Source organism: Esox lucius, chromosome 13 (genome assembly GCF_011004845.1).
Source record: "Esox lucius isolate fEsoLuc1 chromosome 13, fEsoLuc1.pri, whole genome shotgun sequence".
Classification (NCBI taxonomy): Eukaryota; Metazoa; Chordata; class Actinopteri; order Esociformes; family Esocidae; genus Esox; species Esox lucius.
The window spans coordinates 36,293,598-36,321,467 of record NC_047581.1 but is presented as its reverse complement, the minus strand read 5'-3'; the positions used below and the strand labels follow the sequence as shown (position 1 = coordinate 36,321,467).

At 40.3% G+C, this 27,870-nt stretch overlaps 1 protein-coding gene across 2 annotated transcripts; it reads left to right on the top strand.

The window, feature by feature from the left end:
- Positions 1 to 740: 740 nt before the first annotated feature.
- Positions 741 to 26,543, top strand: LOC105014644 (retinoic acid receptor RXR-alpha-B). 2 transcript variants are annotated; one of them, XM_010877120.3, is made up of 11 exons: positions 741 to 1,077; positions 10,631 to 10,732; positions 15,209 to 15,519; positions 18,827 to 18,977; positions 19,116 to 19,295; positions 20,882 to 21,051; positions 21,967 to 22,105; positions 22,308 to 22,440; positions 23,893 to 23,984; positions 25,145 to 25,250; positions 25,372 to 26,543. In XM_010877120.3, exons 1-11 carry the CDS (start codon positions 1,050 to 1,052, stop codon positions 25,517 to 25,519), a joined length of 1,560 nt encoding a protein of 519 aa, XP_010875422.2. In that variant the 5' UTR covers positions 741 to 1,049; the 3' UTR covers positions 25,520 to 26,543. The 2 variants fall into 2 exon arrangements, with proteins under 2 accessions (XP_010875422.2, XP_034152104.1); XM_034296213.1 differs by lacking the exons at positions 25,145 to 25,250; positions 25,372 to 26,543 and adding an exon at positions 25,029 to 25,111.
- The last annotated feature ends 1,327 nt before the right edge of the window (positions 26,544 to 27,870 follow it).

The window sequence follows — 27,870 nt, the reverse complement described above, 5'->3', positions numbered from 1 at the left end:
TTAACACCAGTGGTCATAAAACTGAAGGCAGGACTTAACAAAAACCGGACATGACTTGTCAATTAATAAGGAGAAGTGAAGACATCCCAAGTGAAGTGTTAATTTGTCTGACTGTCAAACCCTTGTGTGGTTTGTGATAAACACCCTGCACCAAACTAATGACTGGAGCCTCAGCTGGCAGAGAGCATTCGGATTATAAAAGGTGGGATGATGGTAATGCTGAATGTTGCCTGAGAGTTGTTAGTAATTAGTTCAGTAAGACTATCTTCAGTTTACATTCAGCATTGAGCGCTGGATGCATCCGTTTTTTGATCTTCTCTTGATTTTGGCAGTAGCCTACTTCAACGCTTGTTTGACTCTTAATGTCAAGTTATTGGCCTATAATAACATATTTATACTATGAGATACAGTAGACTATCTAATCCATAAGGGTTGGTTGTATTTTCTGTATTTTGTTGCTTTTCTGGTTGGTGTTCCAACTGAATTCCTGAAGTAGACATTTTGAGAATTCCCTAGAAGAAATAAGAAAATCCCAAAGAAAAGCTATAAGGAAAATTTTAATACTATACAAACCCCAGACCTAGATTATGGTTCCAAAATATGATTATAGTTTTTAATCAATGAAAATAGTTTTTTTTTTTTTTTAAAGGGGTGGGGGGGTGCTTTGTTGTTAGAGTTAAGTGCAGTGCATTATGTTGTTGAGGAAATGTATTTTATGTGAGGGCTGATAGACGATTTTCCCAGTATGCCAACTGGGAGGGTGGTTCAAACGAATTTTTACAACTCAATCAGTAAATACCAACTTGCCGATTGGTTACGAAAGGGAGTTAAAGCACACAAGTAAATGTAGGCTGGTGGCCAACTAACATTATGTATGCAGAAGGTATCCGTGTATGCTCATTCTGATTTCAGCAAGTCGTGGACGTGACATCGCTGATCAAGGACAGTCACTTAATCTCTGAATTATATACTATTGGTCTTCGTGATCTAGGATAGGGCTATAGGCTTTTGCTTTCGGGAAGATCCGCTGCCCGCTGGTATGAGCTAATATGGAAACCAAGTCTTTCCTTTCTTTCGGTAAGTTTCATTCGCTTTTAATTTTGACAAGTTCATTTGTATTTCAACTCTGCATGTTGTCGCATGTTGTTGTCGCATGTTTGAAAACACCAGTCAGAAAGTTGGCCAGTAGGCGAGTCGCTCGCCTTTGAAGGAGATTCTTATTCAAGATAAGGCACCAAATTGGTTAGTTGGTTTAGGTATACATAAGTTAAAACAAACGAGGAGTACTTCAAGATAGCGGACACATAAAAACGTTGAACTGACACAAGACAAAATCATTTTATAGTAATCTCAATCCTGCACGTGTAATAATCAAGCGATGTGTAAAGAATAATTTTGAAACTCTACCTTGCCTAAACATGTTAATTTAGCTTAGCAACTCAAACCTGTTCCCAAACGAACAGCTATTTACATTTAGATAATAGATTTAGGGGGGGAAAAAAAATGCAACTTTAATTTGTTTAGGAAGATTGTTTAGGAAGATTAGCAGGCATGGCCATTAATCCTGCTGTTTGACCTCTCCTTCAGGCGAGAAAGTTAAGTTTTACTGCTGAGAGTCATTTTGTATACACCTGACCGTTATGATATATTATGTCTGTAATGTCAATTATGTTTGAGCGTCAGCTATCTTCCCTTCCCCTTTCACAGTAGACATGGAAAACCATGGGTAGATTATCAGAGCCTGTATCCTCCCAAGTCCACACACCTAGTCCATATCCTCCCAAGTCCACAACTCGCCCACATCCTCCCAAGTCCATGGTCGCTGATGAGAAAATTAGGCTTCCATTTGGTGAGAAGAGCTTTGTCAGTCAAGGCCCCACCAATAAAATACTCAGGTTTACGATTCAGCACGTTTGTGTCTGAAGGGAAATTTGGTCCATTGTGAATGGCTGCAGCTGTCTGTTTTTGCTGGGGTTTAAAAGAGAAACTTAATTGCTTCAGGTCAATGTTTCACAGTCAACCCCATCTGACAATGCCAGAACCAGCAGCATGCTTACCATTGGACCATATTGTACTGCTATGGCTGCAATGCTGCTCATTTCAAAATAAGGGCTTGAAAAGATATGCGAGTTCTGAGTTACCGTGCATGCACATACTGTATTTTGTCACAAGGTCTATTGGAAAACATGACAAATACAACATGATTCAATTTCAAGTGGCACTATTTGGAACTCAACTCCTGATCGTTTTGCTTATCTGATGATTTTGCTCATTGCTCACTCCATCTCTGATGAAATTGTTTGAGGTCAAGCCAGGATCAGTCCATTGAAACCAGACTCTCGGTTGTTCTGCATTGGCCTGGTGACTGCTTATGTTCTGACGTTATTTGGTTCTGTTTAACCTGTGTTATGTTAACATTTTGGTTCCACTCATTATGTTAGCGGGTCAAATTGACCCAGAGAGTTAAATCACTACCCAGTACTCACTATTGATACTTTAGCCCCAAACCAATGTGTTTGACATCCATAACCAACTCATTACTCATAAATGATAACATTTACTAGTTTTATTTTATTATATATTCCATTCAGACCACACTTACCTTATGATGAACACTCATTTTTTTTTACCCCCAAAACAGAAATTTATCTATTTGCTATGGTGGACAAAATTGAACAATACTTTTGAAATTTTCTAGACAATGGTCTGCTTAATAATGTCTAGATGTTATGACCATGGTGACATCATCAATGTGACACTAATCGAAAGTTAAGGAATCAGTTGGAGCAGGGCTGGTTCTCTCTTCACAATAAGCCATAACAATGTACACAGAGGATAGGTTTCTGGGAAGGCTCTCACACCACATGCTGGTCGTGTCACAGTTATCAAAGTGAACTACTCTAGAGAATATACTGTATGAAATATATGGGTCCTCCCACTACAAAAGGAAACTTAAGACCCTTGGAATGTTACTAACTAAGCAATTGTCTTTTGCAACTTCAATTAACACTGCAAGCAGCATTAAGTGGGTTTCAGCATTTAGTTAGCATGAAAATTATGCAATAGGGTATGTAGGGTAAAAGAAACTGCACACATGTACAAACATTAACCCAATGTTGGATGTTTTTTCCTGTCCAATGGTGACCCCATGTAGTTTTTACATACTGGTCTGGTTTATACAACCCTTGAAGATCTTCATACAGAAATGTCAAACTACATCAAGATTACTCATATGGCAGCAAATGACCAATGTTTTAAGAGTTTTTCAAAATAAAGTCCATGATGGCGATTTTTTGGGTCTCATTGGCAAAACATTTCATAGTGAGGAGATACACCTATGGACTAATTTCCAAGACCAGGTCACAAGGGATGGGTGTGGTGAACTTTCAAGAAGCCCAACTTCACAGGCTTGTGCCACCATGAGGCTGATAGGCATGTCCACATGTTATATAGTGAAAAGCTTAATTTTTCTAAGCTACACATTGAAAATGAAAATTACTATTTGAAAGGTTAAGTTAAAAATAATATTTAAACTAGCCGAGCTAGATAATGTATGTAATAAATAAGATGTTACTTCAGTACATTAATAACAATCACACCATTACCAGAATTGAGTAGTTATGTCAAATCATTTTTATTGCTAATTTAGCAAGTTTCTAATAAAGGAATCAATTTCCATTTTTGTTTTACTCCACTTTGAAGATTGTAAATAAAAGCAATGTACTTACACAAATCAAATGCATTAATATAAAAAAATATGCACAAGTATACATTTGTTATTTAGTAAACACTCTTACCCAGAGTGACTTACTATAAGTACAGGTACATTTGCCTTGCCCTAGGACAACATTTGGCTCAATTGGGAATCAAACAGAACTTAATTACAAATTTCATTAACTATAGAGACACATACACACCCCAGGTTTGTGTGGAATCTATAAAACAAATAATATTGTTAGTCAATTTGAAATACATTTCATGGAAACCTTTATTTTAGCTATGGAATTGATCTGAAATCTAACAGGACAAAAGGTTATACACTGCGGTCCAAAAGTTAGAAATAATTTCCAAATGTTGCTGTTTTGAAAGGACATTTTTACTTTTATTCACCAACGTGATATTTAACTGATCAAAGTATAGTAGGGACATTAATGTAAAAACATGACTATTTAAGACTTTTGGATTAAATCTACACAGGCCTCATTTCTAACAACCATTACACCAACACCTTATCCTTGAGTGATCATGCCAAATTGCTAATGTGGTACAAGAACGTCACTTAATTATATCAAACAGCTAAAAGCTATTTTCTTTGATAAATTAAGCTTTATATGGTCTTTGTGTGTTGCCACAGCCTGCAGTAGACGGGTATGTGTTGGTCAATATTAGGTCAAAAAGTGCAAAAATGAAAAAGCTCACTGTAGAAACCAGCCAGTCAATCAATGTTTTGAGGAATGAAAGATGTGGAAGGAGCAAATGTACAACTAAACAAGAGAATAAGTACATCAGAATATCTAATTTCAGAAATAGAAGCCTCACGTCCTCAGCTTCATTTAACTCCTTTCTGCTATTTGTAACCTAATACCTACCTTAACACATGCCAGTGCATTACATACTATGACAACTCAATAACACAGACAACGTTACGTTCAATTTAAATCAATCAAATAGTTTTCAGCTGGTTTAATATAATGAAAAACTATTTTCTAACACCAAACAAGCATTATAATTATTTAAGGATGTGGTGTTGTAAAAACGTCCCTATAGTGTCTTTCAGAATTCACCTAGCAAATGTAAACACTGAAAACGGAAAACACTATGGCAAAGATTATGTTAAATTATTTTAAAACTAGCCAAGCAACTTTAACATTTAAGTTTGTAAATACAGGATTGGAACTTTTTTTAAATGAGGGTGAAACATTTTTGTAAAGCTCCTGAATTCTAATATTGTACACAACTGAACATCCTGCTGAGACATGATGCACCAAGTCATGTAGGCTGAATTACCGTGACAGTGAAACATCATTACAGCGTGACAGAATATTTTAATACTAAAGAATTTGGTAGATAACTGACAGACCCTCTGATAACTCTCCTTAAACGTCCTAATATCGCTTGTCAATCTCTTAGATTATTTCATCTTTACTGATGCTACATGAGAGATCTATAGCCGGTCTTAAACCAGCTTTGTTAGCGGTCTATAGCGTAGCTCTCCAGCACAGCACTAATCAACTAGCTAGCGAACTTCATGTAGCTCAATTAGTAAATTAGCTGGATACAATAACGCATAGACAACAGCTGTAAGATATTTGGTCGTTATCTGCCATCAACCTTGTTTGAAACAGGAACTAACTCGCTATGTCAATGAGAGAGTGGGCAATGTATGCGTTACCTGCGTGTGCACAACATTGTGAGAAACTATTGTTGTTAACTCGCTCAAACTCACCTTACACAATATAATGCTTCGCTTCAGGAAAACTCAGGCCCAAGCAGCTTCTGCTGCAAAGAAGTCTAGCTGCACGTACCAGAAACGATTATGAAACAAAGAGGCGAGATGTCAGAGTTTGATACCCTCTGGCTCTAAGTATTTTTGTTGCCTTGGCCTGCCTGCCGCTCTGAAATTACTGCCAGGTGCAGAAGCACATCGTCCTAATTTGGAAGAGGCGGACAATAATGCAATTTCGAATGTGGAGGGGACAAGTCCCTAGTGAAATGTCCGCCTTCGTAAGATACCGTTTTCAAAAAATGGGCTTTCCAATAACCTGTTTAACGGTTTCCATTTCCAGTGTACAGGCTACATTAGATCACTTTGGACAGGAAGTGTTGCAAAAAATTAGGCCTATTATATCTATAAACGTTTCCAAAATATACCACAACAATTTACCAAATAGGCTAATATCCCCATTACAATACCCAGCTTCATTTGAAACGTACCCACAAATCCAACAGGCCTTCTTCCGAAATACTACCACCTTGTAAAAGGGAGATGGTGTGACCTAACGAACAATTTAAGCTATCGATGGGATTGGACGTAACAAGGTCATTGATTATTAATTGACAGGAAGTCACACGGCAAAAAACCTGACCGGCTGCAAAAGTAGAGTCTTACCAAGGGAAATTAGAAAAAACATCTACTAAAACATATATCTATGTGTACAATAATATATGATTTGTGTAACATTTAACAAGAAACTAACCTCACTGGACACATACTCTAGACTATTAAAAAAATAAAAAAAGATTTAGTCAAACATATTACCCGGAATACCCTCAAATATTAGTGTAATATTTAGTGTAATTACTTGTAAAAAAAAAATTACAAGGGGAAAATAAAATCATAAAATTGACTTATTTTGAATAATAATTTCAATAGGGTTAGAATTTACACAGACATTTATCATTCATAGCCTAAACTTTAAGATGGTTTGCACTGGAATCTGGCTTATGGCAGCAGCAATTTCAACTGCCAAGACCAACTTACTGTTCAAGGAGATTTACAAACAATTAACATTTGCTCTTCCTAAAATAAGAGTTCCTTCAAAATAATAGTCCAATATATACAAAAAACAACATTCTGGACTGAATGCTGCCATGCTCCCGACACCCCACCCATTCCGCATTGACTGACAGGCACTGCCATGGCTCCTCCCATAGCTTCAAAAATATCCCTCCGTAACTGCTGATAGAACCACCAACTCAACATTCTAGCAGATTCATACACTCATTACATAAGCTCTTCCTTCAAAATAATAGTCCAAAATAGAGAAAGAGAATAACACAAAACTTTGGGGACTGAATGCTGCCATATTGTTAGAGATATACATTTTTCATACAGAACATTTAAATATCATTGTCCAAAGAACCTTCACAAGCAAACAGCATGCCAATCCGTTCAATGATATCAGAGTAGATGGTATTTAGGTGATTTTACTTAATTCACTTATTGCGGTCAAATCGTTTGAGATATTAAAATTCCAAATAACTTAATTGAAGATACTAGTCCCAGGGTCTTTCTCAGCAAACGGCGTGCAAATCCATTCAGTGGTCTCCGAAGAGATGTCCTTAGAGTGTGTATTTTGCAATTCATAAATGCTCAAAGTTGTCAGTGTCGTTGTAGCGCCCCCTATTTGGTTGATACTGCACAGGTCCATCCATCGACCTGATGTTTAGTGCTATGTTAAAGGGCGTAAGTCTTGGATATTCCTGACAGGATATATAGCCTGACAAAGTGCCACACCCATGTAAAAGTAATTAGCCTATTACTCATGTATCGTTTGAGATATCAACATTCCAAAGAATAGAATTGAAGATACTGGTCCCAGGGTCCATCTCAACGAACAGTGTGCAAATCCGTTCAGCAGTTTCTGAGGAGATGTTGTTAACAAGTTTTTCACAAAAGTTCAAATGGAGGCCATATTGTTTGAGATATCAACTTTTCTTATATAACTTTTAAAAACAATGGTCCAGTGGTCCTTTACACTGATTGTCAACCAACTCTGTTCAGTGGTTTCGGAGGAGATGTCGTTTAAGTGTGTTTCTATTAACGGCAAAATCGTGAGAAACATCAGTGAATTTGGGCCTTCCAATGGTCTGAGCCACTGCTTCCGTTGCACAGAATTTATTGCTGAAACATGGGCAGTACTTAAGCACTTTGGGCTGAGCTGAAGTTTGGCGCAAAGACTGCACATCGCTACCCTCCCCCACTTTCCTGTCCAATAAAGGATAAACAATGCTAGAAAACATGTCTTAAAGAATAAATAAAACAACATCTATGTGAGGCAGGACGCAGACATACTCCACCGCGATCAACTGTATTGGTAAACTGTGAATGTGAATTCATATTTGGGTGACAGTTATTGATATTGTTCCTTATTTAATTTAAACCCAATAGTTTAAGTTGCTTTTCCAAGTTATTGTTAGTTAGCGAATAGCTTCACCTTGAGGATCAGAAGACAGGGTAGAGTGTGGACATTGTTTTACATCAGGGGTTCCCAACATCTTGCCCCAGAGCTCCTTTTTCCCATTCAACTTCAGAAACGTGATTGCATGTTGATTTCACCTATAATAAATACACCGCCAGCATGAATTTGTTTACTTTATAATATCCCACAATTCTACAGTAATGACACCTTTATCATAGGCTATTTGAAAATAATAAAGATAGACCTAGTTTCTCAAAATATTATTAGTCTACCAAATATTATGTAATGTTATGGTCATTTATATGATACTTCAATTTATTTATAGATATCGTCTTTCTCAAAAATAGATTTGATCAGATTCTGAATCTCATAGAAACAAACTAAAGCTAGTCCCATTTGGCCCTATTTGTTAGTAGCTGAAATCATTGGCGATTCTTGTGTCATTATAGATAAGCATACAATATCCTTGGCTCGTGTTTAAATAACTTATTTAAATAACTTATTTAAAAAAAAGACTCACTCATTAAATTGCTGTTTGGCAAAGTAACAAAAATAAATCCATTTAGAAAACAACACTGTTGTTATTATTGAATTCCTTGAATTCCTTGTAACTTTCATGGCATGGTAGAGCCCTCAACAGCTGTGTAGAAAGAGTGTCATTTTCTGTTGCAGAAACTGTTAGTGTTGCCTTGCTGGTAGCTGACTCAATGTGTGTGTCAGCGTGTCTGTGTGTGTGTGTGTGTGTGTGTGTGTTGGAGAAATCATGTGTTCTTGCTTTGCAAAGCATAATGCTTACAATACAGAGATAGACAAATACATTTGTTTGAACAAATGATTGAAGAAAGTGCTTAGCATGGGAGCGAGGGAGAATGTGCAGCTGGGTCCGTCAGAGTTGTGCTGGTCTGTCCATAAGTCTTTTAGATCATAATGCACGAGATTATATGGACGAGGAGGGGCCTTGTCCTAGATCAACAACCCTCCCCCGAGAGGCTTTGTGAATATTGCCCTGAAAGAAGGGGAGGGGGAGGGGCTACTGAGAGCAGAGCTGAACTGACAACGAAGAACAAGTTGAGGAATGAACCCCGACCTTGGAGTTGAACCTGGGGTCATATGCTGGGTTATGAAACTGTATGCAACACACTATCACAGGTTTTTATGAAATAGATGTGAATTTCCTATTAGGAATTCTCCAACATGCCTGTTTTTTTTTTTACCATGTGCATCTCACACATTTTTAATAAGCAATTTGTGCCTATTTCACAAAACTCTGTTCTACAGCGCTGACTGTATGCTGTACTAAGTATCCTTCACTTCAACCTTAACCCTAACCTCGATACAAAACCTGGCGTTGATGCTTAAAGTTAACATAACCCGTAACCTAAAACCCAGCACACACGCACACACAGAGGCGTTGCTAGGATCACAGTACATTTGGGGGGGTGTACCCCCACCCAAGCCAACCCGTGTCACAAAGAACAGGGTTTTGAATGTACTCGCTATTTTCCGTCGTACAGGTTAGCGGCCTACACGTCTACATCATCATGATGCGTGATCGGGATTATAGATGATTAGATCAGGGGCTATTATTTTATTATAGTTGTTTTGGTCAATTTGAGATCCGGGGCTATTCATAAAAGATCCGGGGCTACAGCCCTGGAGGCCCAGGCCTAACGACGCCTCTGCCCACACATACATACAAATATACACACAGACTTTCTTGACAGAGTTTATCGTTTGTTTTCTTCCCTTCCAATCAAAGAGTTTTTGGAATGTTAGACAAGATGTTTTTTAATTTTATTATGTATTTGCTTTAAAGTAGTCTTTTTCACTTCATTGTCACTTCATACCGGAATATTGGTGCAATTCTTTGCAGCATTCTTAGCGATCTTTCGGAAGAGTTCATCCGTTTTATGCAAAACTCCTGCTTTGAAACTTTGCCTATCAGTGTTGGAAATCCCCGGCTCCACATTCTTTAATGTAGCCTTCAGATCCACAAAAGGCACTTGAGATGACTTATTATCACATGGTTGCACAACGACAATAGATTACTCTGCTGTAGGTCTTTCCCTCCATCTATAATCTGAAGGACTTGTCCAGAGCTTGTTGTTTTTATGACGTTCATGTTTTGAACTGCAACGCTGAACTCTGACCCCCACCCCCCCACCAGCCAGCCCCACACATGATTACCTTGGAAACCAAGTCCATGGAGGAGGACTCTGCTCCCTGAAAGCCACAACACAAGAAGAGGTCTTGTAAACCTGGCCCTTTTAGAAGAAGGAAGCGTAAATGAAACCAATAAAACGAAAATAATGTTTTCTTCAGTGTTTTTCACAGTTCATCTGGAGACAATTTCAGTTGGAAACCCATCATTGAATATACTGAAGTCAGTTTTCAGGCTAACTCTCCCTCTACCTCGGCTCGGCCCTCATCATGTTCCAGTTGTAACCTCCGCTAAGGTCGATATTTCGATATTTCCAAAAACCCACTTTTGGACATTATTATCGCAGTTATCATCTGTAAATGGCTGATACAATTTGGAAAACATGATATCCCACAAAAAAAAACCATTAAATACAAAATCTCCCTTTGATGTAATTCCGGCAGTTTTTTTTTGCAGCGGTAAGATTTCTGTTTCTGTGGCGTATGTGAGCTCTCTGTTGTCCTAAAATCAATACCAAGGGGTTAATTGTCTTTATGTTGTCTTTTAGGCTTCCTCAAAGGCCAGTCGTCCAAAGCTAGTCCTGATCGAAGGATCCCTGGGGAGGAGGGCAACTTGCTCACAGCATGCTCGTGCCTCCCAGCTGCCACGGGTAAAGTCTCCTAGCGGGAACTCAACTGATGCCTTTCACTTCCAGGCTTTCTCTCCCATATCAACCCGCCATCCAGCATGTGGGGCTTAATGTTTAACATAGACTGTGTATGGTTTTGTATGATACCTGGCAGAATGACAGTGTAAGCGTCACTCTGTGTGGCTATGTTAATGAATGCTCTGTAAACATTTCAGAAATAGAATTTTCCAGAAAAGAAAACACGCGCGCACACACACCCACACACACACACACACAAGAACACACGTGTTCTGGTGAAGCACAGTGGTATCACTGGTGAAGCACGGTGGTACCCTATATTTTACAATATTTAGCCTACCTTATTAAAGCTCCTCTAGGAGAAATGTGTAAACTGTGTCAATAGTATTTTGTGCTGTGGACGTATTATATCAGAGCAGGAGCTGAATGCTCTTCACAACCCCTTACAGTCCCCATCTGGCTCGCAAAAACGATTCAGTGGCCACTGGCCAAAAGGTCAAATACAGGGTGCTTATATTGGTCCTGTTCCCCACAGGCATGTACAGTACAAGCGTTGTACAAGTGTTGTACAAGCGTGCTGGTGTGACAAGGAAATGAGTTTTCCCCGGCTCCCATGTGCACACAGTCATGGATAAACTGTTACTTATGACAACCTAAGAGCAATAAAGGTTACATGCATTGCTCAAGGGATGATTTACAGATCACCTTGTCGCTTCTGGGATTCAAACCACCAACCTCCCGGAAAAACAGGTAATGGCATATTATTTGCAACCATTAGAATGTGGATTCAGTCAAACATATTCTTAAATTATTCCAAATAGTTTAACTAATTAGTCAAATGTATGAATTGGTTTATTGAACGGCGTTAAATGCTGTTGACAGAATAATGTGCCTACAGTTTCTTAAGTACTACGGAAAGTCCCAATGATGACATGGTGTCTGGGCTTGAGAGTAGGCAGACGGCTTTGCTCTTCTCTCATTCCCAGTTCTTTGTGATGTGGTGCAGACCTGGTCAGTGGTGGCTTGAAACCATGGCTCTTTCTGACATACAGCCTGTGGATGACTCTGTCTCTGAGGAATGAGAATATCAAAGCATTCCAAAAAAGAAAATTCAGAGAAAGCAAAATATATGAAAGAAGCATTTCACCATTACTTTTGAGGGCTGAAACCAAACCAATGCTGCAGGGTGATGTGAGAATGACCTCCACATAGGAGAAGGTCTATCTGAAGCCATGCTTTAATTACTGGATAAAGCTGCATTGACGGAAAAGAGAATCCTGCTGAATGTCTGGACTGACCTCAAGTGTGACAGTTGGAATGGGGTTTCTACCCTACACACGGCCTAGTGTTTTTCCTGAAGATGTGTTGCCTCTCAGGCCCTTCACCTGTAGGAAGCTAAACAAGTCTTAAAGGCCACAAACTATTACAGGGGGAGAAAAGAGCGATGCGTAGATGTGGGGAGGTGACGAGTAGATGTGGATGAGGTGATGAGTAGATGTGGGGAGGTGACGAGTAGATGTGGGGAGGTGACGAGTAGATGTGGATGAGGTGATGAGTAGATGTGGACGAGGTGACGAGTAGATGTGGACAAGGTGACGAGTAGATGTGGACGAGGTGACGAGTAGATGTGGATGAGGTGACGAGTAGATGTGGATGAGGTGACGAGTAGATGTGGACAAGGTGACGAGTAGATGTGGATGAGGTGATGAGTAGATGTGGATGAGGTGACGAGTAGATGTGGACGAGGTGACGAGTAGATGTGGATGAGGTGACGAGTAGATGTGGACGAGGTGACGAGTAGATGTGGACGAGGTGACATCGACAACTGATGTTCTGTCGAAGTCTGTCGATTGAATAACAATGACAGTGTTGTGTCCCTCCTAAGCCCTTTGAGCAAAATTAGTCTTTGCATCACTTACACAAATTCCTCTGGATCTGGTTCAGAATGATTGTGTTTCTCAATTTCTTTCTCCCCCCTCAGAATCCCTACAGCAGGTGGACATCTCTCTCCCCCCTCAGAATCCCTACAGCAGGTGAACATCTCTCTCCCCCCTCAGAATCCCTACAGCAGGTGAACATCTCTCTCCCCCCTCAGAATCCCTACAGCAGGTGGACATCTCTCTCCCCCCTCAGAATCCCTACAGCAGGTGAACATCTCTCTCCCCCCTCAGAATCCCTACAGCAGGTGAACATCTCTCTCCCCCCTCAGAATCCCTACAGCAGGTGGACATCTCTCCCCCCCCTCAGAATCCCTACGTCCTACAGCAGGTGAACATCTCTCTCCCCCCTCAGAATCCCTACAGCAGGTGAACATCTCTCTCCCCCCTCAGAATCCCTACAGCAGGTGAACATCTCCCCCCCCTCAGAATCCCTACGTCCTACAGCAGGTGAACATCTCTCTCCAAGGAGATTAACTGTAGCACTTGACATGACTTTCAGAAACCTTTACAACACAGTGCTGGGTCTCACTGACTGATGTCAGGGGGTCAGGGTTCATGTGGTAGTGTCTGTCTCTGTTACCTACTGCAGAGGATGTTTGGAGAATTGCCATGGCAGTGCAAATTTTTTAGCTAACACTCCACACCTCGGTCTTCATCCTGGCCCTGGTGCTTGGGAAAACCCTGACTGACCTGCTGTTTGCTTATCAGGTCGTGTTTTCTAAATGGTTTCTACTATGTGTGTCCATGGTTTTATGTAAGCAAGAAGCCTCAGGTCTTAGACCTATTCTGTGATGGGACTGATTGGTTTCTCAGACAAATCAAAATGTTTCAGTTGCTTTGGTGATTTTGAAATCATTGTTTGGAGGTTCTCAACTACAGACTGCTCACAGTGAAGAGGCTAACATCTGCTGATGAGGCATAACATTTGGTTGGAGCAACGTCTTGTAAAGTAATGTAAAGGACATTCTGTACATTACCTTGTTGTAGCCGAGTCCCTTCTGCAATGTACAGACGGTAATGTACAGAATGGAGGTGTTTATAAGGTTTTTATAGCATAGTATACAAACAAGCATAAATTAATAAAATGTACATATAAACAAAAACACCTAATTTGTAGTTGTCTACTTTCCCATATATTAGGAATTAATGTGCATTCTAGAACTTACTGTATTCTGGCCAGTCAGCAAAAAGTATTCAACAAATCTGTGGTATAACACAAAGTTCATGTCCAAGGTTCAAGTCTATTCTAGTATTACTGTACCTAATTCAATTAAGAAAGCATCTCATCTCCCCATTGTGTCACGTTAAATGGCGTCATCAGTGCAAGAGGAATCAGGTCGTAACATGATGTAAGACAAAGCCCTGTTTGTCATTCCCTCCGTCCCTCTTAGAATAGCCCAGTGCCCGAGGAGCTGGAGGCACATTGAAGTCATCCATTCGTCAAAAAAGTTAAAAAATTGGAATAACAACTTGCCATGAATGAATAAATAAAAGCTGTGTGCTCGTGCAGGCTCATTTAAGCAGATCTTGAATATCTGAGAAGAGTGAAAGAAAAGCGACAGTATACGACATTGATTTATCTGGGTGAAATCCTATTGAACACACATATGTAAATCTATAAAAAAAGATATAAAAAACCGATATAGTACATTTACATGAGTATTCAGACTCTTTGCTATGACATTTGAAATTGAGCTTTGGTGCATCACTTTTCCGTTGATCGTCCTTGAGTGGATTGGAGCCCACTTATGGTAAATTCAGTAGATATGACTTGATTTGGAAAGGCACACACCTTGTCTGTATGATGTTATACTGTTCACAGTGCATGTCAGAGTAACACCAAACCAGGATCTTGGAGGAATTATCCGTACAGTTCCGAAACAAGATTGTGTGGCGGGATAGACCCCAGAAGTGTGTCAGAAAATCTCTACAGCTCAGCCAAACTGAGCAATCGAGGAGTAAGGGCCTTGGTCTGGAATCTTGGAGGTCAGAAATCTGACCAGGAACCCGATTTTTGTCGTAATTGGGTATTGTGTGTAAATTGACAAAAAACACATTTTAGAGTAAGGCTGTAATGTAACAGAATGTAGTGAAAGTGAAGAGATCTGAATACTTTCTGAATACACAGTATATATACAGTACTGTATATAAACAGTACGGTACACCTGTCCTTGGCTAGCATTTTCAGAAGCTGTCTCAAACCATGTTGTTTTGCAGGTAATCCTGTACAGGTCTCTGATTGATGTGGGCACTCATGTTCTTGGCTATATGCTGGGAAAATCCCAGTGACAGTTGTTATTACTTGCTCAGAATTTTTTTTGGCTATACTTGGCTATTATCAATGTAGGATTTTGACATGTTTTAGAATAACAGATGTTGGAGGACTTGTGGCTATAAATTCCCTGTTATTATGAATCACCACATTTAAATGGAGGTGCAAGGTGCTGCTTTAAAGGTTGTGCCTGATGAGAAGTTATTGGAGGTGTGTATTTGGTGTATTTGTCCTCCTTGACCTTCTGTTCTCCCTTCTCTCTCACAGACTCCTCTGGCCAGCTGTCCACAGCGTCTCTTAGCTTTCACCACATCCACAGTGGAACGGGTCCTCGTGCCCTGCATTCGCCTCACTCTCTCAGTCCGTGTACCGTGAACTCCTCAGGCCCCCTGGCCTCGTCCGTTACCAGCCTGGCCTTGTCCGTTACCAGCCTGGCCTCGTCCAATACCATCCTGGCATCGTCTGTTACAAGTCTGGCATCATCCGTTGCCAGCCTGGCCCAACCTGTCGCCACCTGCCCAGCCGGGCTCACCTCGACCTCCACCAGTTTGGCCTTTAGCACCAGACACAGCCCTCAGGTAAGGCCCACACCAAGACATTATGCTCATGTTGGATTGGTTGGGATTTTGTCCTATGATGACCTGACTTCATTATCTCATCTCATCTTCATCTGAATTCATTATGTGTGTTTAAAATATAAATGGTGCCACTGAGACTCCACACCTTTGGGATGGCAACATGTATAATGTGTTAAATGACACTAAAGTTGAGGAGAACCTTTGGTACAAACCACAAACTGAGGTTTACCTATGTTGGCTACCTACTGTAGGAAGAAATGCTTTCATATGAAAGTGGGCAATGTCAGGGTTGCCCTTTATTTTTAAAACTCATAAGGCCTTAACAGATGTTCTGGTTTGTACACTGTAAACCCAAAGTCAGCAGAACTCAACAACATTTAGACAATTGTTGCCATAATATTTTTAAGTTAAAGTCAGAGGATTGCGGAACTTACAGGCTGATAAGTAAGGGCCAGTTAAACATACAGTATATATTTTCATTACATACTACTTAAATTGTTCAGAAAGCATACACAAATATTTTTAGTTGATACAATTCAATAACTAAAACAATTCCAAAATATCAACCAGCGGCATGCTTGGAAAATTTTAATTCTAAACGTACACAAAAATAACATGATCTAGTAATATGATTTGGTAATGGCCGTAAAAACTTAACTGAAAGGCTTTCTGTTTCGAGACTCTTTAATCAGAATGCCCAGCTGGACCCTGGGTTGATTCCCATGGAAGACTGGCTGAACATAAAGCAGAGCTAAATGTTGACATCTTCATCCTCTTGAGCTGTTGCATTGCACAGAGATTCCAGTGCTGTGCTGTGCTAATGCATGGCCTTATGATGCCTACCCCTTATTCTATTCTGATGGCCTTTCCTGCTTCTGAAATAGGGAAAGTTATCATTGACATTTCAGTGGCCTTTACTGTTTGTGTTATTTAGTTATTTAGTGAGTGCCTTGACTCCTAAGATAGTAAAGAAAGATTCTTATTGCAGTGGTATTAAAATCACCGAGGCTAGTACCATTAGTATTTATGTTCAGTCACTTTGATCCCATGTTCTACAAATTGCCGTTAGTATTATCTAGCAGCCACTCTTTCATGTATACATTCCCTGTACCTAAATATGGCACTCGTTTTGTATGTACCGGCATTCTTCTGGTACTTGTCTTATTTTTTGTTAAAGATCTATGTCTTCACTTCAACACTGCCGGGTAATAACCTTCAATATAATGATGTTACTGTACAGTTTAACCACGTTTTTACTACGTTCCTGTGGATGTGGCAGAAGAAATAGACCTTTACTATAAGTCTTAAATAATGTTTGAGGAGTGATGCAAGTGGTATTATTTCCTCGTTATTGTGCAAATGTTTGTCTTCAGGTCATTGGATAGGGCCATGTTTGGAAGAGGGGCACAGATATATACAGTATTTCTTAAGTTACAGTATATCAAATACATTTCTTGTGAAATCTGAAAGATTAATATGGATCTTACATGTTTAGGGTTTCCAAAAATATTATTGTCAGTTAGATGATATACTGATTAGTTATTGTAGGAACAGGAAAACACAGGAAACCATTACTCTTCACGGTGTATTTGATGTCACTTCTTAGTTGAGGCTACGTGTATGTTAAACCAAACCTACTGGTTTGGCCATTTGAGCTTCCGTTTTGTCAGCTAGTTAAAAGAGCTTTGGGACTGTCTGGTCTGCATCTTATACAGACTGATTTACCCCTTCGGGGGCTTTGACCCCTGACCCTATGGTTTCTCCTACAATCATAGTCTGCCACAGGGGTCCTATGGTGTTTATTAGCAACCTAAATGGATTTAGCAGATGGGTCACAAGCCACAGTCGAAAGCAGCAGTAGCTTGACCATGTGGTGTACATCCACATCCTGTAGAATCCTTCTACCAACATGTGAAGTTGAACTTGTTTGTTCGCGCATTTTAGTCATTCAGCAGGCACTCTTACCTGAAGCGACCTGTTATAGTTAATTGCCATGCTCAAGGGCCCAACAGCATACTTCTGAGTGCATCTGTTTGACCTTTCTGTTATTGGTCTAAAACTCTAATATGCTGTCTGTCTGGTAGTTGATCCCGTAACCCTTATTGCCTTTCTTTGTTATAGACACAGAACAGGTTGCTAATTATAAAAGAATGGGTTGGCAATGAGTAAAATGTAAAAGAAAATTATGGATTATGTCTCTGCATTTAGTTTTTTCCGGGAGGGGGGACATATTCCACTCAGACAAATTCACGGGTTTTTGTTGCTGTTCCAAATGGTACCATTCAAGAATGGATTTAATGCACAATAGGAAATAGTATTTTTTTCATTTCCACTTGGCACATAGTTCCTACCACCTTGGCAACTTTTTACTGTTCCAATCAAACCACAACTCTGATTGGAGGGTATAAATTCCGCCCATTTTTTTGCCCAGCGTTTGGCATTTTATCCAACTGATACAGTTTTCCCCCACATTTATTCAGAAGCACAACTCATCAAACTGAACCAAACTGAACGTGGCTGGCATACTTTCCTCCCTGACTGTGAAAAGATAGGAAAAAGGAGGACAGTCCTGTGATTTGTATCAGATGAGCAGTGTAGTCTCACATACTGCTGTGGAGCAGATAAGAAAATGAACAGACGAGTATTACGTTTCTATACTATGTATCCACTGATGACCTTTAATGTACGTTTTCATTTCACTTCCAGAGCACACATACATAAACTAATTTCCATGAAAGGGATAGTTTGTCCTAGATTAATATTTGAGTGAAATAACACTTACATTTAGTTGTTCTTGAAGGCCCATGGAGTCATTTTTCACAACAATCATCGGCAGCTATCGAATGCTAAGCATTTGTTCCGGGTTTTTCCTGGTTGCTAACCGATTGCTAATCACGGTAACGTTTGAAACTTGAAAACATTTGGATTGATACAGTATCATTGTGAACCAAACTGGTAACCGGTAAACAATGGAAATAACAGTTCAGTTGAATATGAGATTTATATATTATTTTGAAGAATATCACAGTGACAGGTTCTTTGGGGTTTACAACACCACTTGTCTTAGTTGGAAGTGTTTTAGATTAGGTTTCCGCTTGCAATGCAGCTTTTGTTGATGAATTTAATTCAGTTCTGTACTCTGGTAAAAGGTCTTTTACGTGTTAGTGTTTGTGTCTCTGTGCTTCTGTGTCCTTCCATGTGTGTCTATCTTTGTGTGTTTGTGTGTGTGTGTGTGTTTGTGCCAGAAGAGTCAGGGAAATGAGTGTCTCTGGAAGTCTGCTCCACCTGTCAATCTGTGTGTTTCCAGCTGAACTCACCACTACGCTCCGCCGGCACAGTGGAAGACTTCAAATCCCCACCAGGCCTCAGCAGAGTGCTCAAGGCTACTTCACAGCCTACAGGCACGTGTGTCTCCCTCAACAAGCACATCTGTGCCATCTGTGGAGACCGCGCCTCAGGTTAGCACCCCGAACATCCCCATGTCCGTATCCAAGACACAGGCCACGCCAACCTCACCAACCACCAACCTTGCCCTTTACAGTGTGCGAGCGTTAATGGAAGCCCAGACTAAATGGTTGTAAATGTTGTCTTGACAGGCAAGCACTACGGAGTTCACAGCTGTGAAGGCTGCAAGGGCTTCTTCAAGAGGACGGTGAGGAAGGAGCTGATGTACACTTGTCGCGACAACAAGGACTGTCTGATCGACAAGCGCCAACGGAACCGCTGTCAGTACTGCCGCTACCAGAAGTGTCTGACCACGGGCATGAACAGAGACGGTACGCCACAGAGGGCGATGTCAAAGTTCAAACTCACTCACGCGTTCACACTTCACCCAGGTGATGCGCATTTAGGGCACCACTTACAGTACCTCACAAGATTTTGGACACCCCTCATATTTTTGCAAATATTTGATTGTATCTTTTCATGTGACAACACTGAAGAAATGACACTTTGCTACAATGTAAAGTAGTGAGCGTTACAGCTTGTATAAGAGCCCTCAAAATAACTCAACACACAGCCATCAATGTCCAAACTGCTGCAAACAAAAGTGAGTACACCCCTAAGTAAAAATACCCAAATTGGGCCCAATTAGCCATTTTCCCTCCCTGGTGTCATGTGACTCGTTAGTGTTACAAGGTCTCAGGTGTGAATGGGGAGCAGGTGTGTTACATTTTGTGTCATCGCTCTCACATTCCCTCATACTGGTCACTGGAAGTTCAACATGGCAAAGAACTGGTGCCTCATGGCAAAGAACTCTCTGAGGATCTGAATAAAATTATTGTTGCTCTACATAAAGGACAGGACAGGTTCCACTCAGAACAGGCCTTGCCATGGTCGACCAAAGAAGTTGAGTGCACATGCTCAGCGTCATATCCAGAGGTTGTCTTTGGGAAATAGACGTATGAGTGCTGCCAGCATTGCTGGCAAGTCTCAAGTAAGTCCCAAGTTCAACAGCTAAGATCAAGTCAAGTCACAAGTCCTTCATTTTTGGTTTCAAGTCTTCAAGTCAAATGTTAACAAAAACTGATATACAATGGATATGATCAAATCTTTTTTGTTATTGAATTATTGAATGAGCTTAATCAATCCGTCACATTTATTTATAAAGCCCTTTTTACAACAGCAGTTGTCACAAAGTGCTTTTACAGAAACAGAAACACACAGTAGTGTTGAATTTCATTTTTGCTTACAGGAACCTAATAAATAAGTTGTCTTTATTTGCACAGTATATACAGTGGATATAAAAAGTCTACACACCCCTGTTAAAATGCCAGGTTTTTGTGATGTAAAAGAATGAGACAAAGATAAATCATGTCAGAACTTATTATACTCTTAATGTGACTTATAATGTGAACAATTCAATTGAAAAACATGAAAAACTAACTGAAATCTTTGAGGGGGAAAATGAAAAATAAAAACCTTACAATAACCTGGTTGCATGTATTTATATGTTGTCAATTGTCTTTATGTATTTAGATTTGTATGATGAAGCCGATGCAAGGATGTTAAAAACAATACCATGTGCTGTCCACGTTGAAGAAAAAATGCTAGGGAGAGCAACTGCAAGAATTGAGATGCCATGGGAATCTCATCTCGAGTCGCACTCGAGTCCAACTCATGTGACTCGAGTCCACATCTCTGACATAAACAAGTGCTATACCGTACATTACATATTAAACCAAAATGAATTTTAGTTTATGATGTACTGAGATACCACAAATTTTCACTGTGGTCCCTCTGTAACAAAAGTCTTGCTGTCTTTCTCATAAAATCTCTTTGTACATCACCGTGTAAAACAGTACTCCCAAGTTTTAAAGGCTGGCACTGAAAACTGCATCCTCATCCAGTATTTTGCCCCCAGCTGTGCAGGAGGAGCGCCAGTGGGCCAAGGAGAGGAGCGAGAGCGAAGTGGACTCCCTGAGTTCTGCTATCAAGGACATGCCTGTGGAGAGGATAGAGGAGGCAGAGCGCTCTGTGGAGCCAAACACAGACAGATACATTGACAGAAGTCTGGGCTTTCCCACCAACCGTGTGAGCGAACTGCACTCTACATAACTTATTCATAGCAATAATAACTCATTTAAATTGGCTGATGCAATTCAGGGTAATCAACTATGTTTTTTATTAAAAGTAGACCTACATAAAATGAAAATACGCAAGATCACAATCAAATGTAACAGTCTAAGGGAAATTTAACATTTCAGTTTCAGTTTGGCCAAGATCTGAGTGAGGATAGAGCCATTGTTTGGTTGTTAGGAGGGAGGTTTCTGGAAGATCTGAGTGAGGATAGAGCCACTGTTTGGTTGTTAGGAGGGAGGTTTCTGGAAGATCTGAGTGAGGATAGAGCCATTGTTTGGTTGTTAGGAGGGAGGTTTCTGGAAGATCTGAGTGAGGATAGAGCCATTGTTTGGTTGTTAGGAGGGAGGTTTCTGGAAGATCTGAGTGAGGATAGAGCCGCTGTTTGGTTGTTAGGAGGGAGGTTTCTGGAAGATCTGAGTGAGGATAGAGCCGCTGTTTGGTTGTTAGGAGGGAGGTTTCTGGACAGATGGAGATTAAGAGTCACAGTCTACATATATTCCATGGGTGGAAGTGTGTAGCAGTGATAGTTTCTATGGGATTCCAATGACATTTACAAGTCTATAAAACGTCCCACCAGCTCTGTGAGCTCACCTCATGTTATTGTACACAAAATGTTACTTAAGATGTAATTAACTATATTTATATATGTATTAGTAGATGTCTAAGCAATATCACTTACGGTCACCAACTCGTTTCCCCATCTTATGTTAACTGCTTAGGTGGGGTATAGCTGAGACATAAGTTGAATTTCGTCCTATGAAGGATAACACTATGACGGACAAGCACCACCATGCAGTATGCCGCATTTTACCCAAGCTCACTGTATCCCATCCCTTCTAACCTGTTGACATTGTGACCTCCCCTCAGCCACCTGAGCTCAACGACCCTGTGACCAGTATATGTCAGGCAGCAGACAAGCAGCTGTTCACCCTGGTGGGGTGGGCCAAGAGGATCCCCCACTTCTCAGAGCTGGCCATGGACGACCAGGTCGTCCTCCTGAGAGCAGGTATCCCAGCGGTCACCTGTGACGGGAAGAAAACTATTATGAACTAACACAAACTGGGATCTTTCCCTAGATGTCCCTCCATTTATTTACCAAGGGCATGTTCAGTAGGCAGTAAAGAGACACAAGGAGGGGGCCACGTGCAAAGATTTTCCACTTGATGCACTGTGGTATAAGCCAGTAAGAGTCCCTCTCAACCCTTTAGGGTGGAATGAACTCCTCATCGCGTCCTTCTCACATCACTCCATCACTGTGAATGATGGCATTCTGCTGGCCTCCGGAGTCCACCTGCATCGTGACCGCGCCCACAGTGCCGGGGTGGGGCCCATCTTTGACAGGTAAGCAGGGGGAGGTTCACTGTCATCAGCGTCATAACCGTCATCAGCATCATAACCGTCATCACCGTCATCACCGTCATCACCATCATCACCATCATCACCGTCATCACCGTCATCACCATCATCACCATCATCACCATCATCACCATCATCACCGGCATCACAATTCATCCACTCACAGGTTACACTGATTACTTGAATAGTCTACCATAAGTAAATTGAGTACTAGAATGCAAAATACCACTTACGGTAAGTCCTTGCTGGGGACTATTAATGACATTTAGAGAGTTTAGCTCTCTCAATTGCTATTCCTATTCCAAAATGTACTTTTATAAACAACTAGACGCCTATCAATGCAGACATCTGGGACAACATTGGATGGGTATAACACACCTATATAAGTCCAAACTGGACAGAGGACTGGCTGGGTTGCTAATATTACCACTGTCGTGTTTTGGCTTGACAGCTACTCTTCATCATCCAGCTGGCTCGAAACAGTTGCGTGAGGGTTGCCCACTGTATTCTGTTGAGTCCTATATCCCCCTTGAGAAATCACTTCACAGTCATAATCTCACTGTACTTAGTATAAGCTGTATTTGGAAGCAAATGAGGGTGCCCTTTAACCTTAGACCAACATCTTTCCTGAAGCCGATAGTGAGAAACCTCAATCGCCCCATTTAACTAGAATAATGCTTTTTATGCTGAGGAGAGCTGTGGATCCATAACTAGAAGGTGACTCCTTTGATTGACTAATGGAAGGATGAAACCTTCCCAGAAACAAAAAACTTCTACAGATACGTCATCATGCAATAAAGCATCTCCAGCCCGTCTGTGTTTGATAATTGCATTAAAATTCACCCAACCTCATAGATACAGTACTGCTATATAAACGTGATGACACATTCCAGTCAGTCTGTGTGCCATCAGCTGGGGGTGAGGAGTGGACTGGTTGCTTCTCGTTCACTGTTCTCTTGCTTAACTTTGTGTCCTGCTGATTTATCCTTCTTAAAGATTAGGATATATTTATATATTTATATAATATAAAATTAAGAAATGGGATGCTTATACTTATGTTTGATTTAGCCTCTTCATATAATATTCAAACACTAGGTGAGATGAGAAGGCTTACAATTAACAAACCCAATTTTATTTCATCAAAATGTAGGTACTGTTAATTTTCCCGGTACATTACCCATGCCTATTGCTTGTTGCCTCATTATCCAAAAATCAATCCTAGTTATGCTTCCTATTCCCTTTTGATAAGGTTTCGTGTATGGTAAGCAATATTAAGCACACATTTAAACAGCATTTTATGTATTAGCAATGCATGCAGAACACTGAATTCATCATTAATATGTAACTGCAGAGTTGTTGGGATCATGCTTTCTAAATCAGAGGAAGGTTCTTAGTGTGTTGAAGAAAGCTTTTTATTTTTACCGTCTTTCCCTTCAGAGTGCTGAGTGAGCTGGTGTGTAAAATGCGGGACATGCAGATGGACAGGTCTGAGTTAGGTTGCCTTCGGGCCATCGTTCTTTTCAACCCAGGTAGGCACCAGCTACACCCCAGGATGCAATAGACACATATGCTGTGTTTTATTGGTTGGTGGAGACTTTGCACATACATATCATTTAAAAATAATATCCCAGTGTTTATCTATTGTAATAGGTTATTATACTCCATATTCATCAGTAGGGCAATACATATTCATCAGTAGGGTAATACATATTCATTTCTAAATTGTGTTATTGAAGGAGGAAGGAAGAATCTAATGACAAATGACTATTACTGGGCACTAACTCTGGAAGAAAGTATGCTAGAGAGATAGATAATGTGAGACAAAAAGAATGAGAGAGACAGAAAGGGAGAGAGTGGGAGAGAGAGAGAGAAAGAGAGAGAGAGAATGTGAGACAGAAAGGGAGAGAGTGAGAGAGATAGAGAATTAGAGAGAGATTTCTGTACAGCAAAAGTTGAACCAGGCTGCAAAGAGGAATACATTTCATGCATTTCAATGGCCTACTTTCCCATGTAGAGCATTATTTATATTTAAAGATCCCATCATGAGTAACAATAATAGGCCTTGAGGTGTACAGCTGCCAAAGGCCCCGCTCCTCGGTTGTGCACTTATATCCCTCAGTGACTGAAACCATATTGTTTAGGTTGATATAAACACAAGCCAGGTGCCAACTTATTTTAGTTGCTGTGTTGAGTTCATTTATAGGTCGTATATCTAACTTACAATTACAAGTTAGTACTTGTTGTCTTATTAGATTAGACTGTTTATAAGTCTGGTATATGTTTGCCTTCAAAGTTCACTTCACTGCCTTCCATTACTCCGTGTACTTGATAATTTTAATCAAAATCTAAAATCGAGATCAGTGGGGAGATTTAAACCCTTCTGGAGTTTGTAAAATGACACTGTTAGTTTACTACTGCTCCCTGCTGGCCAGAAAAATATGTTACACATCAAATGTACTATGTTAAATAGATTCTTTCAGATGTTTCCGAGTACACTGTTAAATCCCTTGCTTCTGGGCAGCTTTTTCACCTCGCCGGGTCAGAGATTTGATCTTGCCACCTTCCATTTCTAGGTGACTAGGCTGCCCCCGCCCCCGCCCCCGCAAATCTGCATAGATGTTTTGTTCTGAAAGTTATATGGACCACAGAGCTGCTGTTTGTCCAAGTGGTGTTCTGTTCCTGTGTGTAGACTCCAAAGGCCTGTCAAACCCAGGTGCAGTTGAGGCCCTCAGAGAGCAGGTGTATGCTTCCTTGGAGGCCTACTGCAGACACAAATATCCTGACCAGCCCGGAAGGTACTTGCCATTCAGGCATCACCTGTTTATTGTACTGTGCATTATTACACATTTCATTTAAACTGAATCCACTCTGTTATTAGCATAATCAACCATTGTTTCATGCTTTTGTCAAACACAGATTTGCCAAACTGTTACTTCGATTGCCAGCCCTACGTTCCATTGGCCTCAAGTGTCTGGAACACTTGTCCTTCTTCAGACTCATAGGGGAAACACCCGTTGACACATCCCTTGTGGAACTGTTAGAAGCTCCAAACCAAATGAAGTGATGACACTGCATTTTAAGACTGTTTGTCCACTCATTTCCACGAAGGGAAGAGACCAGTGACTTGCCTGACTGACAAGGTCTGTACAGTTGAACGCAATCATCGGTGGGCTAGAAATACATGGATGTGTTCAGTGCAGTGGCTTTGGAACCCAGAGTACACAGAGTTCTCCGCATAACCCTCTAATCAGGAACTCACCTGGGACATCGGCTGAATTCAATTCAACATCAGGCAGAAATGATTGCAGGTCCCCAGTCTTGGTGTTGAGACTTAATGATCGAGTTGATGTATTCATAGTAGTTTTGTATCTTTGAGAATTGTCCCGAAGGTATATCGGTAAGAGTGTGCAACTACTCAAAAAAGCGGAATAGCTTTTTCACAGAAGACTAATGATGTCTTCACTTCCCATTCAGTGCAAATGAGGTAAGACACTTGCCTTGTGGTAACTGTTTTCTACTTCATACCACCAGAAACCTCATCGTCATTCTGCCTTGTCTACCTCTTATCATTCTTGTGTTTACTTTTAGTGTGCTGTGAGACAAACAACACAGTCAGGTCAAAATGACTAACCTGTGATGATATCCTGGTGTACATGTAACCCACCTTAGTGTGTGTCACTTCTGGTCCTCTTCTCTGCAACTGTTTCGAAAACTTTGTGTTATTTGGTACACAGCAGGGTGATGTGTTTTTTTTTTATATTTGACAGGGAAATGTATTCAGGTAACTGTCCAACTTTGATATTGGTAAAGAATTGAATGGCATGAGTAATAAGCCCAGTGCGACAAGTATTTAAGTGTTGAGGGATTTTGACATTAAATACTTCTAAGACGATCAATGAAATGTGAGTCTTCACTGGGTATTATTTTCTATTTAAAATGTGGTTCACATTTTGTTCAGTATATGGCTGATGACTGTATTGCTATTTTTATTTGATTATTTTATACCGCTGTATTTTGTACTGGTATTTCCTTAAAGATGCACTGGTGTACATTTTCAGATTTGTTTTTATAACATGTTATAACAGTGCTGCACAAAATAAAGGCTTACCAGCCCCAAAGAATTGGAGATAATGCTCTGCAGAACACTTAAATATATAAAGGCATCCCTTTATAGTGATGGAAGTGAGGAATATATAAATAAAAGTCCTCAAAGGGCATCCCTTATAGTGATTGAAGTGAGGAATATATAAATACAAGTCCTCAAAGGGCATCCCTTATAGTGATTGAAGTGAGGAATATATAAATAAAAGTCCTCAAAGGGCATCCCTTATAGTGATGGAAGTGAGGAATATATAAATAAAAGTCCTCAAAGGGCATCCCTTATAGTGATGGAAGTGAGGAATATATAAATAAAAGTCCTCATAGGGCATCCCTTATAGTGATGGAAGTGAGGAATATATAAATAAAAGTCCTCAAAGGGCATCCCTTATAGTGATGGAAGTGAGGAATATATAAATAAAAGTCCTCAAAGGGCATCCCTTATAGTGATGGAAGTGAGGAATATATAAATAAAAGTCCTCAAAGGGCATCCCTTATAGTGATTGAAGTGAGGAATATATAAATAAAAGTCCTCAGAAGGCATCCCTTATAGTGATGGAAGTGAGGAATATATAAATAAAAGTCCTCAAAAATGTTGGCTCATGATTGAAGCCACTTTAAGGAGTAATTTATAAGATTTCTACCTTGCAAAGGCAGAATATGTTTAATAATATTATAAAGGGTATTATGTTAAATATGTACTTGCAATTTATTTTATTTTATTATAACCTGCAGTAGACATCCATCAAAGTAGAAAACTTAGATACCTAGCTAGTAAGCCAGCGTTATGTCTCTGTCTCGTTCCACTAGCATAGGTTATAGCACGTACATAAAGTGTTTATTTGCTTGATATTAACACCACCGGCACACGTTTAAAATTAGCTAGAATGCTAAGCTGTCTAGACTCATAAAAACCTTATTTCTGCTGTTTCCCTTGAAGAGGTCTGAACTTAAACATTTCTCCTTTAAGCAATTCAAAGAGCCATTGTTGTATCAAATTACTTAAAAGAAATACAGCAAAAATACCCACGGAGCAATGAAACTGCCGTCATCGACAGCCCGAAACTGCGTAGACAAGTGTTCTGACCACACAACAGTGATCACTGATGACAACAAGGCGTCCTACCAGATGTCCAGCCGGGGACACCAATCTCTCCTTCAGTGTCAGCAAGACAAAGCAGTTGGTTGTGTACTATAGTAAACCTCATGGACGCTTAAGTGGATAGGGAAGAGAACTTCATGTTCCTTGGTGTATCAGGGCCTCTTTCTTTCTCCTTAGGAGGCGGAAAAGATTTTGACTTGGACCACAGATCGTCA

Bases quoted from the DNA above. Each gene is read 5' to 3' on its own strand.
- LOC105014644 (XM_010877120.3), top strand. From the start codon at position 1,050: ATGGAAACCAAGTCTTTCCTTTCTTTCG. The intron at 15,520-18,826 runs GTAAGGCCCACA...GTGTGTTTCCAG, and splicing joins GCACCAGACACAGCCCTCAG to CTGAACTCACCACTACGCTC. The intron at 22,106-22,307 runs GTATCCCAGCGG...TCAACCCTTTAG, and splicing joins GGTCGTCCTCCTGAGAGCAG to GGTGGAATGAACTCCTCATC.